We start from the raw sequence: 19254 nt of genomic DNA, 5'->3' as shown, positions 1-19254 counted from the left end.
ATCAGTTACTGAAGCAATTGAAAATAATGAAAAACCTCTCGTAGAAAAGTAGATGTAAATAGAACTGCCTTTCTTTTAATGGTTTATTAATTTGTGTGTTTTTCCTGATCTGTTTTCTCTATCTTAAAGCAGGTTATTATCTATGGTAAATGACAATGACAGTTACTCTCACTTAAAGCAGTACTGAACCACAAAGAAATACAGGAAATTGTTTGATTTGTAGAAAGTAGACTGTCATTGCTGGCAATATAATTTACAGCATATGTTTAAGGGAATGTTTAAATGATTTCTCTTTGTGTTCTCTCCACCGTCCCCTCCCGTTTCACTGAGACTATGTTGTATGCTAAAGTTTAAGAAATGAATCTAATGAGGTAGCTAAATAGCTGGAAGAAAAACTCTTAATGAAGACTTAAGATTCCTAAGTTTTTCTCCACAAATTCACCAAGAGAGTTCCTAGAAAAAGTCCCAATTATGTATCTCCCCCCCTGCCCTCCAATACTGTAGAACCCAGTATTAGTTTTAGTCTTTGTTTTATTCCAAAGTCCAGGTGAACGTTACTATTCTTTCCTGGTATCATTTTTAACTTCATTAAATGTGAGTCAAAGTGGGAGGTGTGGTCAGCAGTCTTTTCTATGAAGGGCCAGGTAGTAAATTTTACAGGTGTGTGGACCCTAAGATCTCAGTTATGACTACATAGCTCTGCCCTTGTAGCACAGAGCAGCTTTGACAAGAGGTAGATGAATAGGCGTGGCTGCATTTCATTACAACTCTATAAAAACAGCTATTGGGCTGGATTTAGCCTCTGAGCTGTAGTTTGCACACTTTTGGTATAATTTATTACTCATCACTAGTCAACTACAGGGGAAATATATAGAAGGGAAAGTCAAAGATTTGTTCTGCAAACATGTGCCCTACCAAGCTACATTAAGGTATGAATCATATGCCTCGTGTATTGTTGAATACTTTAGATTATTATTTTTCTCCTCTAAAAACTGAGATTTACATATACGCTTTAGAACTGTGTGGTGGTAGTGCAGTGCATTAGAAAAAGTAGCAAAAATAACATTATTTTGATTTCAAGCAGAGAAATGATGTAGATTTATTTAATAGAGCAATTTTAATGAGAATTTTTTTGCTTTTATTTTATAATAATTTTCTTTTAAGAATCAAAGATTTCTAGGAAATGGAGCCCTGACACTTTAACATTGTACTTCAGAAGTTATTTCCTTTTTGTCATATTACTGTAACTGTTTTACCTTATTGAAAGATTGACTCCTTTTGAATTAATACAGGTTAGTTGTGAAAGGACAAAATTAACAACTATAGGCAGTCTTTAAGGTCAAAGAAAAAATTAAAATAGACAGTATTATTGATTAGTTAATTCATTGTTCTAACTAGATTTAATTGTATAGATTTGCCTGATTTTTATATTTTATACTCCTCTTGACATTGTCATACTATTTTTTTTAATAGTGCTGTGGTTTGCTAGATTTGCTAAACTTGACAGTAGTCAGTGCTGAAGAAATAGAGTCATGTGTGAGATTATAAGTGCCATGCTTATGTAATTCAGCATATCTCACCAAATTAGATTTGAGGGCTTTAATTACTCTTTCAGAATGAAAGTGGTAGAAATAATACTGTTGATGACCAATAATTCAATTCTTATACTTTTAAGATAGTTAATTTTTTTTATATCTATATGGACTTAAGTTTCCATTTCCAGTTCATGGAGTATTCATTGTACACTGAAATTAATTAAAAATATGTTTTGGTCTAGAGAATGCAGCAGTCTCCTGATCTAGTGAGTTTTATGATGGAGTTGAAGATGGTTTTGGTAAGAATTTGTTTTCTAACACTGTCATTATACTCTGTAAATCTGGTGTGTTTTTGTAATTCCTTTAAAAACTAACATTAGAATTTAAAACTTCTCAACTCTCAGTCATTTAATGTTTTATTTTACTAGTGCATAAATGTGGATGGTACTTTTCTGGAACTGCAAGAGGAATAGAACTGTGTGTAAGAACCAATTTGATGGGTACACTTGACGCTAGACTTGGACAGGTGGTGAAGAAATAAAGTGTACTTCTGGTCTGTTAGAGAATGTAACATCAACAGAGATTAAAAAATCACTCTTAAAGATACAGTACAATGTAGAAATAATTTCATATACAGTTACAGATTTCTGAAAAACTTGTTAAGCTTCATTACATATATACAGTTATGTACAATTGATTATTCAGTTAACTGTGCATAAATTGGCTTCCTAGGTGGCGCTAGTGAGAAAGAACCTGTCTGCCAATGCAGGAGACATAAGAGACATGGGTTGGGAAAATCCCCTGGAGGAAGGCATGGCAACCCACTCCAGTATTCTTGCCTGGAGAATTCCCATGGACAGAGGAACCTGGCAGGCTACAGTCCATGGGATCACAAAGAGTTGGACATGATTGAAACGAATTAGCATGCATGGATACATAAGATACTTGATTAGCAAAGGAAGGATGACTACAGTAAATACCCATGGACCCATGAGCAAAATTCAAAGTTTTGCCTAAGATATTTCTTTACCTACCTACTTTTTTAGGAGAAGGGGACTGGAGCATTTTAAAAGGTTTCCTACATTCTGAATTTGGTTCATTAGATATTCATGCTATCTCTTATCATATTCTACTTTTTTTTTTTTTTTTTTTTTGTAATCTGGCAGTTAAATCTAGAGGTCTGAATGAAGTTGCATGCATTTCTCCTGATAATAATAATTTATGCTCTATACTTCTTACTCTGCATAGGAGGTACATGGTGTGTGGTAGTTCCTCATTTAATAGAGTTAAGATTAGTCAGTAGGTTTAGATCCATCCAATATAAAGTTTCTGATCAGCCTATCACCTACTGATTTTAGCTTCCAGTGATGGTCATTAACTACATCCACTGTTTTGTTAGGGGTTGCAAATGGTGATTTTTAAAAATCCATCGTCTACATTAATTAGCTGAAAATTTTACAGAAAAGAAGTTCCCCTCATCATTTATTTGGTAAATTTGAGATCTTGCCCATACTGGAATGAGGATAAGTGCTTGATTTTTTTTCCTTTTTTTTTAAAATCAATTTTAAGAATAATGAGTTGGTACCTAGGAATTCAAAGGGAACTAATGATTTTTTTAATATTATGAACCCGTGTATTTTAAAGTATTTGACTAACTTTAGTCCATTGCGATTATTATTCTTTTTAATGCTTAAATTTTACCAGTTTTGGTCAATATAAGTCCTTTCATGTTGGCTGCTGAGTTCTTTTAACACAATATAAGCTTCGCTTTGTGGCACCAGTTGCCCCAGTTTCATTCACTTATCCTGTTTTACCAAAGAGATATGGTTTCTTTGTAGAAAATGGTATTTGGATGCCACAGTCTTGAAACTGGCATGTTCATTGCTATTTGTTGTTCAGGCACTAAGTCATGTCTGACTCTTCAGACATGGACTCTTCAGTCCATGGTGATCCCATGGACTGTAACACCCCAGGCTTCCCTGTCCTTCACTATTTGCCAGAGTTTGCTCAAACTCAGGTCCGTTGAGTTGGTGATGCCATCCAACCATCTTATCCTCTGTCACCTTCTTCTCCCCCTGCCCTTAATCTTTCCCATCATCAGGATCTTTTCCAATGAGTCTGCTCTTCACATCACCCGCCCAAAATATCTTCAGCATCAGTCCTTCCAGTGAATAGTCAGGGTTGATTTCCTTTAGGATTGACTGGTTTGATTTCCTTACTGTTTAAGGGATTCTCAGAAGTCTTCTCCAGCACCACAATTTGAAAGCATCAGTTCTTCAGCACTCAGCACTCCCTTCTTTATGGTCCACCTCTCACATCCGTACGTGATTACTGGAGAAACCATAGCTTTGACTATTCAGACCTTTGCTATTACCTGTGTTCATTTCAGTATTTTCAATTCACATCTGGCATAGGGGTTTTACTTGTTTGACTTTTATGCTTGTATCTCTTTCCTCTTAAATCTGAGTTTTCATTTCTAGTATTTCTTTTGAAGTACTGTTGATTTACAGTGTTGTGCCAGTTTCTGATGTACAGCAGAGTGACTCAGTTATGCACATATATACATTCTTTTAATATTCTTTTCCATTATGGTTAATCACAGGATATTGTATATAGTTCCCTGTGCTGTATAGTAGGACCTCGTTTGTCCATTCTAAATGTAATTGTTTGTATCTACCAAACCCAAACTCCCAGGCCATCTCTCCCTCCTCCCCTCTTCCTTGGCGAGCACAAATCTGTTCTCTATGTCTATGAGTCTGTTTCCATTTTGTAGATGGGTTCATTTTGGCCAGCTTGTAGATTGCACGTACAAATGATATCATACAGTATTTGTCTTTCTCTTTCTTAGACTTCACTTAATGTGATAATCTCTATTTGCAGCCATGTTGCTGTGAATGGCATTATTATTATTTTTTAATAGTTGAGTAGTACTCCATTTTATACATGTACCACATCTTCTGTATCCATTCATCTGTTGATGGACATTTAGGTTGTTTCTATGTTTTGGCTGTTGTGAACAGTGCTGCTATGAAAATAGGGTGCTTGTGTCTTTTTGAGTTAATTTTGTCTGGTTAAATTCCCAGGAGTAGGATTGTTGGATCATGTGGTAATTCTATTTTTAGTTTTTCTTTTCCATTTTGAGTATTAACATAGTTATAATTTTATGTTTTACTTATGCATTTCTCACATCTATAAAATATTTCTTGTATTTGTTTTATAAAATTACAATGCCACTATATTTCTACTAACAACTGAAAGCATTTTGTTATTTCTTTGTGGTTCTGTTTTCTCTTTATTGTTAGCAGCAGCTGCCACATATTGAGAACTTAATTTGCTTGCTAGATTTGTTCTGAATTCTTTTTTTTAATATTCATGACAGAGGCTTTGGTGAAAAGTTTGGGATCAAATGAAAGTATTTAAAAAGTCACTTTCTAAAGTTTAAATTTTGACTTATAAATTTGTAAACTGTAGTTACGAGGGTTATCAAAGTTCATTGTAAATTTTGTCAAAGGCTACAACGTGATAACCTTAAAAAGGTTGAGGTAGTGAAACATTTTGGTTTGCGTCTCCTTGACATTGGACAAAAGTTGAAAAAGTTTCTTTTGGCTTTTTATCATAATTTCGATAAGCTACACAAATAGGACTAAGAGAACCAGAGTAAAACTATGTGGCCCATTAGGCTTTACTGTGAAGCTAATTTAAGCTCTCACGGTCATTTAATTTTGAAGAAATACTCATTGGTTTAAAATAGTGTGATTGATCTCTAATTCACAGTAATCTGTTTAGTACATTTGTTTTTGCTTTCCTAAATGAGATCCTGTACTTTAACTCTCTAAAATTGTGGACAGGGTTGGTAATACTGTTGTACATTTGTGGCAGTCTACCTAAAGATGTAAGAATTATTAGTTTATTTATTGGGTTGTATTATTAGTAATAGGGTTAACCTAATATAATCCCTGGTGAAAATATTGAGAATGTTGCCCAAATGAAATCAGTAGCTGTTGAACTTATTTCAGGACATTTTGTTAAATTTCTCTTGGAGTTTCCTAGTGCTAACTAGGCGTGTAGTAGGAGTTTGATACATATTTATTAAATGAACAATTATATTTTAAAAGAACTCAACAGGTAGGTTATTTTATTCCTTTTTTAGAGCTGAGTCACTGAGTGCCTAAGGCCTCAAAACTTAATTGTTTAAAGTTAGGATCTAAACTCCTGGTTTGTAAAGCCTGTGTTCTTTCTTCTAAGTACCTTTGCTTCATTCTCCACAAGAACACTTTGCTTCTCTGTCTTTGCACTTTTCTCTGTTACAGTTCTAGAATAGGAATAACTTGTCTGACCCAAAGTAGAAGGCAGAGTTAGCAAATGCCATAAATCTAGGATTAAAGTACTCTTTTATCCCAGTAAATTATTATCCAAGTTTGTTTTTATCTTCAGTTTATATTAATAACAGTAATTAATATTTTTGAATTGAAAAAAATTTCCAAAGAAATACTGTGTACTCTTACATGTTTGTAAGTACAGGAACTATACTGACTCCTGTTAGTCGTATTTGTAACAGGAGAATCTTAATACTAATTTTGTGGACCACAGGTTGTTTATATATAGCACTAAGTAGTTTATGAAAAGGCAGTATACTTTTTGTCTTCTAGGAGCTTCCTTTCTAATTCAAATTGACATTCTAGCCCTTACTAACCAGCTTTCAGGGTTTTGTTTGTTGGTTTTTATCTTAAAGCAGATTTAGAACTGTATTTAAGTAGTTTCAGTTAGCAGTCCTGATTTTTGAAATGCTGTTTTGTAAAAGTCTAGTCTTTTGTAGTGTTAATTTAGTAGCCTTCTATCCATGTTAATAAACATATTTAAGTGAATAAAAATGTATACTTTTTATTAAGGTTACCAGAAATCTTTATAATTTTATACTTGTTCTTATGTTTTTTTGTTATTATATCTGTTTTTTAAATTTTTTATTTCTTTAATTTTTATAATGTGCTTAGTCATGTCTGTTTGCAACCCCATGGACTGTAGCCAGCCAGGCTCATCTGTACATGGGATTTCCCAGGCAAGAATACTGGAGTGGGTTGTCATTTCCTTCTCCAGGGGATCTTCCAGACCCAGGGATTGAACTCTGGGTCTCTTGTGTCTCCTGCATTGGCAGGTGGATTCTTTATCACTGAGCCATCTGGGAAGCCTGTTTTTTATAATACCTTTTAATAACCCAAACAGTATGAACCTCTGTGTAATTCATATGTACATTTCTTTTTTACTTTCCAAGTAAGATACTGTCCAGGTTAACACCTTTGAAGTAATTGGTAATTTTCAGCCTCAGCAACTCTAGTGATGCTTGTATTGCTTGTAAAAAATGTAAATTTTAGTTTTGTTCAGGGGAACATAAATCATCTTAAAGATGTCATAGGTAGGTTTAGTGGAGAAAGAAGCTGTGATCTAACCAGATAGATGGCAAAATGCTTTGCTGGTCTGGGAGTAATACAGCGTGGAAGTCAGTAAAGGAAATTAACAGGTTAACTATTTATTGTGATAAAGAAGGATTTTTGTTTGTAAGAATGTGATTCATAATGGTGTACAAATATGTCGGTCTAGCCCATGTACATAGAATTCAGGCTTTTTTTTAAAGGTACATGTTTCTTTCTATCAAACATTATATCCACAGGGGTAGAAAAATAGTAAAGCCTTGAGGATGAGGATTTTGCTTTGTTTTTTGGTGATCCTTTTTCATCTGTGATAGACATGATAGTTTAGGAGAATATTAGACTTAAGTTTGTATGGTATAATAATTGACATTTTTACGTTACCTTTGGTACAGTCCTTTACCCCTTTTTTGTCTTTTTTTTTTTTTTTTATGAGGAGGGAAATCAGCTGGATTTGCTATAAAAATAATGGACATGTTAATGAGGTGCAAGAGTTGTGTTTTGTAGTCAGGTACTAATAATTCATTGTGTAGCATTCCACAGCTGATTCACATTTTTTCTTTTAAACAGGAAGCTGCTTTAAAGAATAAAAAAGAACCATATGTACTACCTTCTCCTCCCAAGTTCTACTCAAGCCTTATTGGAGAAATAAGAACTCTTGGTTGGGATAAGTATGTCTATTTTAAAATATGTTTTAGAAATGCGTATTTCTTAACACATTTCAATTTGATATATTTGCAGCTTTAGCAGTTTATGTTTTTAGTCAAAGTATTTCATTGTAGTTAGAGTATCTGATCCTTTTTGTGAATATGAATTAAAGGTGTGTCAGCATAAAAAATTGACTTACAAGGTAAAATACTAAATATAATTTGGAAAAAATAACCTTTTTATGTACACAGTAAGCTAAGAAGTTATCAATGTTACTTTGTTTTCTTTTAGTTGTAGTGAGATATGATTGACAAATAAAATGTTAACATAGTTAAAGTGCACTGTGTGGTGGTTTGATATACCTGTACATTGCGAGAGGATTCCCACAGTTGCATTAATTAGCATATCCCTCACCTCATATGGGCTTCCCTTGTGACTCAGTAAAGAATCTGCCTGCAATGCTGGGGACCTGGGTTTGATCCCTGGTTTGGAAAGATCCCCTGGAGAAGGGAAAGGCTACCTCTTCCAGTATTCTGGCCTGGAGAATTCCATGGACAGAGGAGCCTGGTGGGCTACAGTCCATGGGGTCACAAAGAGTCGGACATGACTGAGCGACTTTCACTCACTCATCTTGTATACTTACTTTTTTGCTGAAATTTTTGGGTCAATTTCTTGTTGCTACTGTATGAGAGGAGAATTTTAGGAGCTTCTGACTGCCATTGACTGACATCACCCAATTTGCTTAGTTTTATATCTACTATCTTGCTGCATGTTTTCTGTTTGTCTCATATATTTTGTGTTTTTCTCTTGATCTGCCTTTATTTGAATTAATCACAATTTTTATTATATTTTTCTATTAACTTGTTAGGTATATACTTTTTTATTCTTTTAGAGGTTACCTTAAAGATTACAATAGACACATAGCAAAATGTATATTGTTATCTTTACCAGTTTTCTTATGTTGTGAGGATCTAAAACTCTATTGCAGTTTCTCCCCCTGTTGTTGTTGTTATAATGCATTTTAATTCTATATTTAAATTTGACAAACATTATTATTGTTTTTAAAGTCAGTGTTTATACATACACACACAATTATTTCTCCCAGTGTTCTTTATTCCTTCCTTACTGCATTTTTATCATATCTGGAATAATTTTCCTTCTGACTAAAGAACTGCTTTTAATATTTTTTTATTGAGGTATACTTGACTGTATACTAGTTTCAGGTGTACAACGTAATGAACTTCTCAGGTGGTTCAGTGGTAAAGAATCTGCCTACCAGTGCAGCGAGAGATGAGTTCAATCTCTGGGTCAGGAAGATCCCTTGTAGTAGGAGGTGGTAACCTCCTTCAGTATTTTTGCCTGGAAAGTTGAATGGACAGAGGAAACTGCTGGGCTACAGTCCACGGGGTTGTAAAAGGCAGACACAACAGAGTGACTGAACTCATACACGTGTACAGCATTCAGTGTGTCTATGCATTATGAAATGATTGCCACAAGAAGTCTAGATAACATCTGTAAGCATACATACATATTTTTTTTTTCTTATGATGAGAACTTGGAAGATTTACTTTTAGCAGCTTTGAAATCTACGATACAGTTGACCCTTGAACATCACAGGTTCTTATATGCAGATTTTTTTCAGTGAATGTTACTGCAGTACTGTCTGATCTACCGTTGGTTTAATGCATGGATGTGGAACTGCAGCAATGGAGGGCCTACTGTAAAGTTATAGGTGGATTTTCGACTGTGTTGAAGGTTGGTGCATCTAACCCCCATGTTGTTCAAGGGTCATCTGTTCAATATTATAAGCTACAGTCACTATATAAGCTGTAATGTATATAAGCAATTACACTCCGATTAATTATTTTCTAACTGGAAGTTTGTACCTGATGATTTCTTTTCACTCATTGCACTCACCTTCCACAGCCATCTCTGGCAACCCCCAGTCTTTTCTCTGTATCTATGAATTTAGTATTTTAGGATACTTTTTAGATGCCACATATAAGTGACATCATGCCTTTTTCTGTTTGTCTTATTTCATTTAGCATAGTGCGCATTAGAGGTCATCCATGTTGTTGCAAATGGTAGAATGTCCTTTTTTATGGTTGAAAAATATTCCATGGTGTATGTATATATATACACACACAGACCACATTTTATTTATCCATTCATCTGTCCGTGGGCACTTGGGTTGTTTCCGTGTTGGCTGTTGTAAATAATGCTGCATTGATGGGTGTGCAGGTATCTCTTTGACATTGTGATTTGTTTCAGACATATACTCAGAAATGGAATTGCTGAATCATATTGAAGTTCTGTTTTTAATTTTAGAGTGCATATAGATTTATAATTGCTGCATCTTCCTTGTGATTTTCCCTTATCATTAAATGTTTCTTTATGTATCTAGTAATATTTCTTACCTTAATGTCTACTTTGTTGGGTATTAGTATAACTCTATTAGATTTTAATGCTCTATTGAAATCCTCTTATTTTTTCTCTATATTTTCATAGTTTAAAATTTTTCCTACCTACTCCCATAATCTAGATCCACTTGAGTCTATTTTTAATTTATTTATTTTTGTGTGATTTTCTGTCAATATAGTCCTGGATCTTGGCATTCCTGGTACTTTTATTAATTTTTGTTAATAGACTTGTTTTTTTAAGAGTAATTTTGGGGTCATCACAAAATTAGGAGGGTACGGAGATTTTCCATATGCTTTCTTCCCCCAAATAAACCCTTAGATTCCCCCATTATCAGCATCCTCTGTCAGAGTGGTACATTGGTTACAGTGGATGAACCCACACTGACATATTGTTATCACCCCCAAACCACAGTTTACGGTAGCATATACTCTTAGTCATATGCTTTCTCTCGTTTTGGACAAATGTATAAAAACATGTATCTGCTACTATTATACGGTACACAGTAATTTCACTACCTCCAAAATACCTTATGTTCTACCTACTCATCCCTTCTTCTGCTCTGACCCCTGGCAACTACTGCTCTGTTCACTCTCTCCAAAAGTTTTGCCTTTTCCAAAATATCATGTGATTGGAATCATACATTATGAAGTCTTTTCATGTTGACTTATTTCACTGGTACTATGTATTTCAATTTCTTCTCAATCTTTTCATAGCTCATTTGTTTTTAGCACTGAATAATATTTCATTGTCTGGGTGAACCACAGTTTATCCATTCACAAGCTGAAGGACATCTTGCTTGCTTCCAAGTTTTGGCAGTTATGAAAGCTGCTGTAAACAGCTGTGTGCAGGTTTTTCATGTGGATGTTATTTTTTAACTCTGTTAGGTAAATACCAAGACCTAGACTTTTTTTTTAAGAGCAAAAAGTAAAGGTTTTCCTTTATTGTCACAATTGATTCACTACAAAGTTGAATATTGTATAACAACAACAAAAAATGTAAAATGTTGTCTCCCTGTTTCTGCTTAGTAACATGATTGAAAAGTGAAAGTGTTAGTCGCTCTGTCATGTCCAACTCTTTCTCCTTTGTTCATGGGATTCTCCAGGCAAGAACACTGGAGTGGGTTGCTGTTTCCTTCTCCAGGGGATCTTCCCAACCCAAGGATCGAACTCAGACCTCCGGCATTGCAGGCACATTTTTTACCATCTGAGCCAAAAAAAAAAAAGGCAAAAAGAGGAGAAATGAGGAAGCTGTCTTAATTTCTATGCATTCTAGCTAATGCCCCCCTTTTTCCTTTTTTACTATCCTGCTGGCTGTTCTTCAGTGTTTTGCCCTTGGCCATTCAGGCTTCATTGCTATGCCTGATAATCTTTTGTTGAGTGTTGCAAATTGTGTATTAAAAAACGTAGAGGCTCCAGATGATATTTTCTTCTACAAAGGGTTTACTTTTTTTTTTGCTAGGAAAATAAAGTGAGGGCAAGCTGCCATAGAGACTGCAGTGATTCAGGATGGGTTGTAGTTTTTGCAGGGTTCTCATTGTCCCCTCTCCACCCCCAGGCTATAACCCTCCAGAGCTTTCAAGCAGGAGCCAAGTGTGTTCATTTGGATTTCTCCCTTGGTAGACCCTAAACTCTAATCTTTGTCTTTGTAAGGCTTGTTTACCTCTCCATTAGAGTCTGGGCTCCATTTGGGGCAGTGCTTCATATGCATCTTGTTTACTTTGCTTTTATAGTTAGCCCTCCAGGGATTCCCACTGAGAGCATGGTATTCACTGGGACTTTTCCCCACTGGTGGGTTCTAAATTCTAATTAATTTCTCTTCAATATTATGAGATTTCTAAATACTACACTTTGTTTTTCATTGGCTTTCTGCTTGGCTTTTTATCCTCTTACACCTTGCAGTTTATGAAAAGTTTTGATGAAAAATTGCCAGAATATTAGGCCCCAGTCTCTGACCCTAACTTTTCACCAGATTCTGGGTAAGTCTCTTATTTTGATTCCTCTATTCTCATGAGATTGCCAGAAATGCTGCTGCGTTGGTTTTTGTTCTTTTGTTTCTGTTTGTTTGTTTGGCTACTTGTAACTCTCTGCTTGCCCCATTTCCTCAGATCCTCCTTTTCTTCCCCTGGGGGAATTGCTAGATACTGTGAGGGAAAAATGGCTGAAGCGTTGTCTTACCTCTCCTCTGTTCCCCCTTCTTCAGGACCTTGGTCTGTCAAGTCCTGGTTGCCTTAGCAATTTTTTGACACCTTGAAACTTTCTTTTTCTTTTCCTTGTCATCAGGCTGCTTTAGTTGTTCTCGTTGGAAGTTTTGGTCTAAGGTACTCCATTTTTTATCCAGAAATGGATGTTATGTATAATTTTAAAGGTACCATTATGGTGAAATTGAGAACTGGTTAGTGCATATTCATGAAATTAACCTTATCTGATAAGGTGTCATTCCTGAATAGGATTTGGGATAGAGACAGAGAAGACAAGTAATGCATTGAGGTGCACTTTTAACAATCCTGCTGAAGTTAAAAAGATTTTTCTTCAAGCATTGATGTCCTGAAAGTGAAAGTTGCTCAGGCATGTCCTACTGTTTGCAGCCCCATGGAACTGTAGACCCGGCTTCTCTGTCCATGGAGTTCTCTTGGCAAGAATATTGGAGTGGGTAGCCATTCCCTTCTCCAGGGTATCTTTCTGACCCACGGATCGAACCCAGGTCTCCTGCATTGCAGGCAGATTCTTTAACATCTGAGCCATTGATGTCATGGATGTGATTATTCTTTGGATTTGAATTGATAGAAGAGAAAAATTACTTTGACTTATTTTCTGATGCTTAAATATTAAGATTTTAGTGTTTAGAAGATAGGGATGTAGGAAGGCCTTGGAAAGGGAAGAAGCAATGTTCTTGTTTTATTTCTGTTATTTTGATAGTTTGAGGCAATTTCTAAGTAGATGTCACATTATTGGGAGAACTCCAATAATGAGTATTAGTTGAAGCATTGAGTATGCGAATATCAGATTTTTGAATAATTTAGTTTTTTCCACCTATTGTTTATCAGATGCCTATAATATAAGGCAGTGAAGATACACAGTCAAGACTTAAGATGCCTCATGGAACTTACATCTAGTAGAAGACTCAGAATTTAAGTAGATGATTCCAGTAGTACTTAATTCTAACCCAGGTAGATACTATGGAATATACTTAAAGGATTTTTTGAGATCTGTTAGCAACAAAGTTAGAAGTAGTGCAAGTATATAAAATATTTTATGGAATAAGTGTTTTTATAGATACATAGAAAGTACTGACTTTTGCTTTGCTTTATATATATTCTTCTGATATGGGAGAAAAAAAGAAATAGGTTTCTAACTCAGATAATAGATGAAAGCCAAGGTAAGGATATGAATACTCTGCTGTAGCATTCATCACAGTATTAGTGTTTGTCTTCTCTTTAGACTAAGGTTATTATATATAGGAAATTCCAGTTATAAGTTCCTGCTAGCTACTTTATGCTGCTTCTAAGTCACTTCAGTCATGTCCGACTCTGTGCGACCCCATAGACGGCAGCCCACCAGGCTTCCCCGTCGCTGGGATTCTCCAGGCAAGAACACTGGAGTGGGTTGCCATTTCCTTCTCCAATGCATGAAAGTGAAAAGTGAAAGTGAAGTCGCTCAGTCGTGTCCGACTCTGTGCGACCCCATGGACTGCCGCCTACCAGGTTCCTCCGTCCATGGGATTTTCCAGGCAAGAGTACTGGAGTGGGGTGCCGTTCCTATTTAATTCTCCGAAAAAGTTTCAAGATGTATATTTTTATCCCCAACTTTGCTTATAAGATGCGTGTACATGGCCAAGGCTGGCTGCATAACAGTGCTCTGGTATTTGGCTTGATGATGCTTCTTGGAGTTGTGCTCTGGAGATGGCTCTGATATGGAGCCTTTAGTAAAGCTCCCTCAAGTAATTGGACATAGATTTTATTAGTTTCAGCCTCAAAGTGTGACTCTCCTTATGGAAAAAATTTGCCATGTGAAAAAAATGATAGTTTTCAAATCTGTTGCTTAGATTTATGAAAAATCATAGTTTAATTATAGTAATTAGGATGCATGATTGAATTAGAATATACCTGCTGTTACCTAATCATTTGTTTCATAGTCTTTACAAATAATGTGTAGCAGAAGAGAAGTTATCTGCATGGATTGTGAGAAGCCATATAGTAAGGTTTTGTCAGTATTTATCCACCACTGTCTGGCAAAGCAAAAACATCTTTCAATTTTATTTTTGTGAGTTAATTCTTAAATCAGGCCTAGTACACTTGAGACACTGACACTACTGGATTTCAGGACCCATGGAGTTAAAAATGAGACCTGAACCACTGTCTTCATGCTTTTTTGAGGCCCTGCCTGAGCCGCTGGCCAACTTCTTAATTTAAAATATTTTTAAAAATAACATACATAATTATTTGCATGACAAATGGATATAAATGGATTTTCAAACTCTCATGATTCCTCGACCATGTCAATACAGTCTATATTTTACTTCCACTCTAAATAATAATCTTGTAGATTTGTTAGTGGAATAGTAAAATCCAATCATAAAAGAAGGATTTTTTTTTAAGGTAAGGAAAACTTAGTTGTGTTTTTAAATTACATACTTGACATATGTAATCAACTCTATAGGATCAGGTTTTGTGGAAAAAAAACAGAAAACAAAAAACTAAAGTTAGAAAAAAGGAAATATTTAAAATATGATTGAAATCTTTCCTTTACTCTCTATATTTGTGTACCTTTCTAATAGAAACACAGTGAGAAATAGTGCTGATCTTAAGTTTGATTGCTATTGTTATAATTTCTATACTTGCTTCAACTTTCATAAGAACACACGAAAAACACAAGTTGTCCTAGGGTAAAATGAAGTTGTGGATAATTTTGGGTTTTATAACTGGCTCAAAAAACTGAGTGATGCAAAAAAGTGTCATGATAGCTTTCTGTTAACTTTTGCTTGTGTTGTGTTATAGAATGGCTCATTAAAACAGTAAGAATTAAGCAGAATCCTTAGGGTTTAACAGGATTTTCTGCTTGGTATTAAGGATGTCCTGAAGTTGAAAGCATTGTTTGCTTTTCATTATGTTGGTGCAAAAATAATTGCGGTTTTGCACTGTTGAAGTTTGACATTTGATATTAAAATACATTTAATGTGGTTAAGTTATACATCATTTTAATTTACATTTCTCACTTTACATTTTTTTTTTGCTAATGACATTCAGTTCAGTTCAGTTCAGTTAGTCACTCAGTCATGTCTGACTCTTTGCGACCCCATGAATTGCAGCACACCAGGCCTCCCTGTCCTTCACCAACTCCCAGAGTTCACCCAACTCACGTCCATCGAGTCAGTGATGCTATCCAGCCATCTCATCCTCTGTCGTCCCCTTCTCCTCCTGCCCCCAATCCCTCCCGGCATCACAGTCTTTTCCAAGTCAACTCTTCACATGAGGTGGCCAAAGTATTGGAGTTTCAGCTTTAGCATCATTCCTTCCAAAGAAATCCCAGGGCTGATCTCCTTCAGAATGGACTGGTTGGATCTCCTTGCAGTCCAAGGGACTCTAAAGAGTCTTCTCCAACACCACAGTTCAAAAGCATCAATTCTTTGGCGCTCAGCCTTCTTCACAGTCCAATTCTCACATCTATACATGACCACTGGAAAAACCATAGCCTTGACTAGACGAACCTTTGTTGGCAAAGTAATGTCTCTGCTTTTGAATATGCTGTGTAGGTTGGTCATAACTTTCCTTCCAAGGAGTAAGCATCTTTTACTTTCATGGCTGCAGTCACCATCTGCACTGATTTTGGAGCCCCAAAAAATAAAGTCTGACACTGTTTCCACTGTTTCCCCATCTATTTCCCATGAAGTGATGGGATCAGATGCCATGATCTTCATTTTCTGAATGTTGAGCTTTAAGCCAACTTTTTCACTCTCCACTTTCACTTTTATCAAGAGGCTTTTGAGTTCCTCTTCACTTTCTGCCATAAAGGTGGTGTCATCTGCATATCTGAGGTTATTGATATTTCTCCCGACAATCTTGATTCCAGCTTGTGCTTCTTCCAGCCCAGCGTTTCTCATGATGTACTCTGCATATAAGTTAAATAAGCAGGGTGACAATATACAGCCTTGAAGTACTCCTTTTCCTATTTGGAACCAGTCTGTTGTTCCATGTCCAGTTCTAACTGTTGCTTTCTGACCTGCATACAAATTTCTCAAGAGGCAGGTCAGGTGGTCTGGTATTCCCATCTCTAGAAGAATTTTCCACAGTTTATTGTGATCCACACAGTCAAAGGCTTTGGCATAGTCAATAAAGCAGAAATAGATGTTTTTCTGGAACTCTCTTGCTTTTTCCATGATCCAGCGGATGTTGGCAATTTGATCTCTGGTTCCTCTGCCTTTTTTAAAACCAGCTTGAACATCAGGAAGTTCATGGTTCACATATTGCTGAAGCCTGGCTTGGAGAATTTTGAGCATTACTTTACTAGTGTGTGAGATGAGTGCAATTGTGTGAAAGTTTGAGTATTCTTTGGCATTGCCTTTCTTTGGTATTGGAATGAAAAGTGACCTTTTCCAGGCCTGTGGCCACTGCTGAGTTTTCCAAATTTGCTGGCATATTGAGTGTAGCACTTTCACAGCATCATCTTCCAGGATTTGAAACAGCTCAACTGGAATTCCATCACCTCCACTAGCTTTGTTCATAGTGATGCTTCCTAAGGCCCACTTGACTTCACATTCCAGGATGTCTGGCTCTAGGTCAGTGATCACACCATGGTGATTATCTGGGTCATGAAGATCTTGTTTGTACAATTCTTCTGTGTATTCTTGCCACCTCTTCTTAATATCTTCTGCTTCTGTTAGGTCCATACCATTTCTGTCCTTTATTGTGCCCATCTTTGCATGAAATGTTCCCTTGATATCTCTAATTTTCTTGAAGAGATCTCTAGTCTTTCCCATTCTGTTGTTTTCCTCTATTTCTTTGCATTGATCGCTGAAGAAGGCTTTCTTATCTCTTCTTGCTATTCTTTGGAACTCTGCATTCAGATGCTTATATCTTTGCTTTTCGCTTCTCTTCTTTTCACAGCTATTTGTAAGGCCTCCCCAGATTGCCATTTTGCTTTTTTGCATTTCTTTTCCATGGGGATAGTCTTGATCCCTGTCTCCTGTGCAGTGTCACGAACCTCAGTCCATAGTTCATCAGGCACTCTATCTATTAGATCTAGGCCCTTAAATCTATTTCTCACTTCCACTGTATAATCATATGGGATTTGATTTCAGTCATACCTGAATGGTCTAGTGGTTTTCCCTACTTTCTTCAGTTTAAGTCTGAATTTGGCAATAAGGAGTTTATGATCTGAGCCACAGTCAGCTCCTGGTTTTGTTTTTGCTGACTGTATAGGGCTTCTCCATCTTTGGCTGCAAAGAATATAATCAGTCTGATTTCGGTGTTGACCATCTGGTGATACCCATATGTAGAGTCTTCTCCTATGTTGTTGGAAGAGAGTGTTTGCTATGACCAGTGTATTCTCTTGGCAAAACTCTACTAGCCTTTGCCCTGCTTCATTCTGTATTCCAAGGCCAAATTTGCCTGTTACTCCAGGTGTTTCTTGACTTCCTGCTTTTGCATTCCAGTGCCCTATAATGAAAGGGACTTCTTTTTGGGGGTGTTATTTCTAGAAGGTCTTGTAGGTCTTCATAGAACTGTTCAACTTCAGCTTTTTCAGCATTACTGGTTGGGGCATAGACTTAGATTACTGTGATATTGAATGGTTTTGCCTTGGAAATGAACAGAGATCATTCTGTCATTTTTGAGATTGCATCCAAGTACTGCATTTCAGACTCTTTTGTTGACCATGATGGCTACTCCATTTCTTCTGAGGTATTCCTGCCCACAGTAGTAGATATAATGGTCATCTGAGTTAAATTCACCCATTCCAGTCCATTTTAGTTCGTTGATTCCTAGACTGTCGACATTCACTCTTGCCATCTCTTGTTTGACCACTTCCAATTTGCCTTGATGCATGGACCTAACATTCCAGGTTCCTATGCAATATTGCTCTTTACAGCATCGGACCTTGCTTCTATCACCAGTCACATCCACAGCTGGGTATTCTTTTTGCTTTGGCTCCATCCCTTCATTCTTTCTGGAGTTATTTCTCCACTGATCTCCAGTAGCATATTGGGCACCTACTGACCTGGGGAGTTCCTCTTTCAGTATCCTATCATTTTGCCTTTTCATACTTTTCATGGGGTTCTCAAGGCAAGAATACTGAAATGGTTTGCCATTTCCTTCTCCAGTGGACCACATTCTGTCAGGTCTCTCCACCATGACCCGCCCATCTTGGGTTGCCCCACAGGCATGGCTTAGTTTCATTGAGTTAGACAAGGCTGTGGTCCTAGTGTGATTAGATTGACTAGTTTTCTGTGAGTATGGTTTCAGTGTGTCTGCCCTCTGATGCCCTCTTGCAACACCTACCGTCTTACTTGGGTTTCTCTTACCTTGGGCGTGGGGTATCTCTTCATGGCTGCTGTTTATTTTAGACCATGGAAATGATGTTAGACAAAAAGAAATTCGAGTGATTTTCTTATTTGAGTTCAAAATGGGCCATAAAACAGGGGAAACAACTCACAACATCAAAAATGCATTTGGCCAAGAAAATGCTAACTGAACATGTAGTGCAGTGGAAGTTCAAAAAGGTTTGCAAAGGAGATAATAGCCTTGAAGATGAGTGTAGTGGCAGGCCATCGGAAGTTGACAGCAACCAGTTGAGAGCATCATTGAAGCTGATCCTCTTACAACTACATGAGAAGTTGCTGAAGAACTCAACATCAACCATTCTACAGTCATGAGGCATTTGAAGAAAATTGGAAAGGTGAGAAAACTCAATAAGTGGGTGCATCATGAGCTGACCACAGATTAAAAAAAATCATCATTTTGAAGTGTGGTCTTCTCTTATTCTGTGCATCAACAATGAACCATTTCTCCATCAGATTGTGACATGTGACAAAAAGTGGATTTTATATGACAACTGGTGATGACCAGCTCCACGGTTGGACTGAGAAGAAGCTCCAAAGCACTTCCCAAGGCCAAACTTCCACCCAAAAAAGGTCTCGGTCAGTGTTTGATGGTTGTTTGGTGGTCTGCTGACAGTCTGATTCAGTACAAGTTTCTGAATCGTAGTGAAACCACTGTATCTGAGAAGTATGCTCAG

At 36.5% G+C, this 19254-nt stretch overlaps 1 protein-coding gene across 7 annotated transcripts in view; it reads left to right on the top strand.

The window, feature by feature from the left end:
* Positions 1–19254, top strand: part of FANCL (FA complementation group L) — an 89283-nt gene that overhangs the window by 20574 nt on the left and 49455 nt on the right. For 6 of the 7 annotated variants that reach the window (XM_070798703.1, XM_070798704.1, XM_019970195.2 and 3 more), the window contains 2 exons: positions 1778–1834; positions 7529–7629. In XM_070798703.1, coding sequence (XP_070654804.1) covers positions 1778–1834; positions 7529–7629 — 158 coding nt within the window. The remainder of the gene's footprint in view (positions 1–1777; positions 1835–7528; positions 7630–19254) is intronic. The other variant, XM_070798702.1, reaches the window with a different exon arrangement.

This window comes from Bos indicus, chromosome 11 (genome assembly GCF_029378745.1).
Source record: "Bos indicus isolate NIAB-ARS_2022 breed Sahiwal x Tharparkar chromosome 11, NIAB-ARS_B.indTharparkar_mat_pri_1.0, whole genome shotgun sequence".
Taxonomy (NCBI): domain Eukaryota; kingdom Metazoa; phylum Chordata; class Mammalia; order Artiodactyla; family Bovidae; genus Bos; species Bos indicus.
Note: the sequence above shows the minus strand (reverse complement) of the source record. Positions and strands in the feature narration are given on the sequence as shown.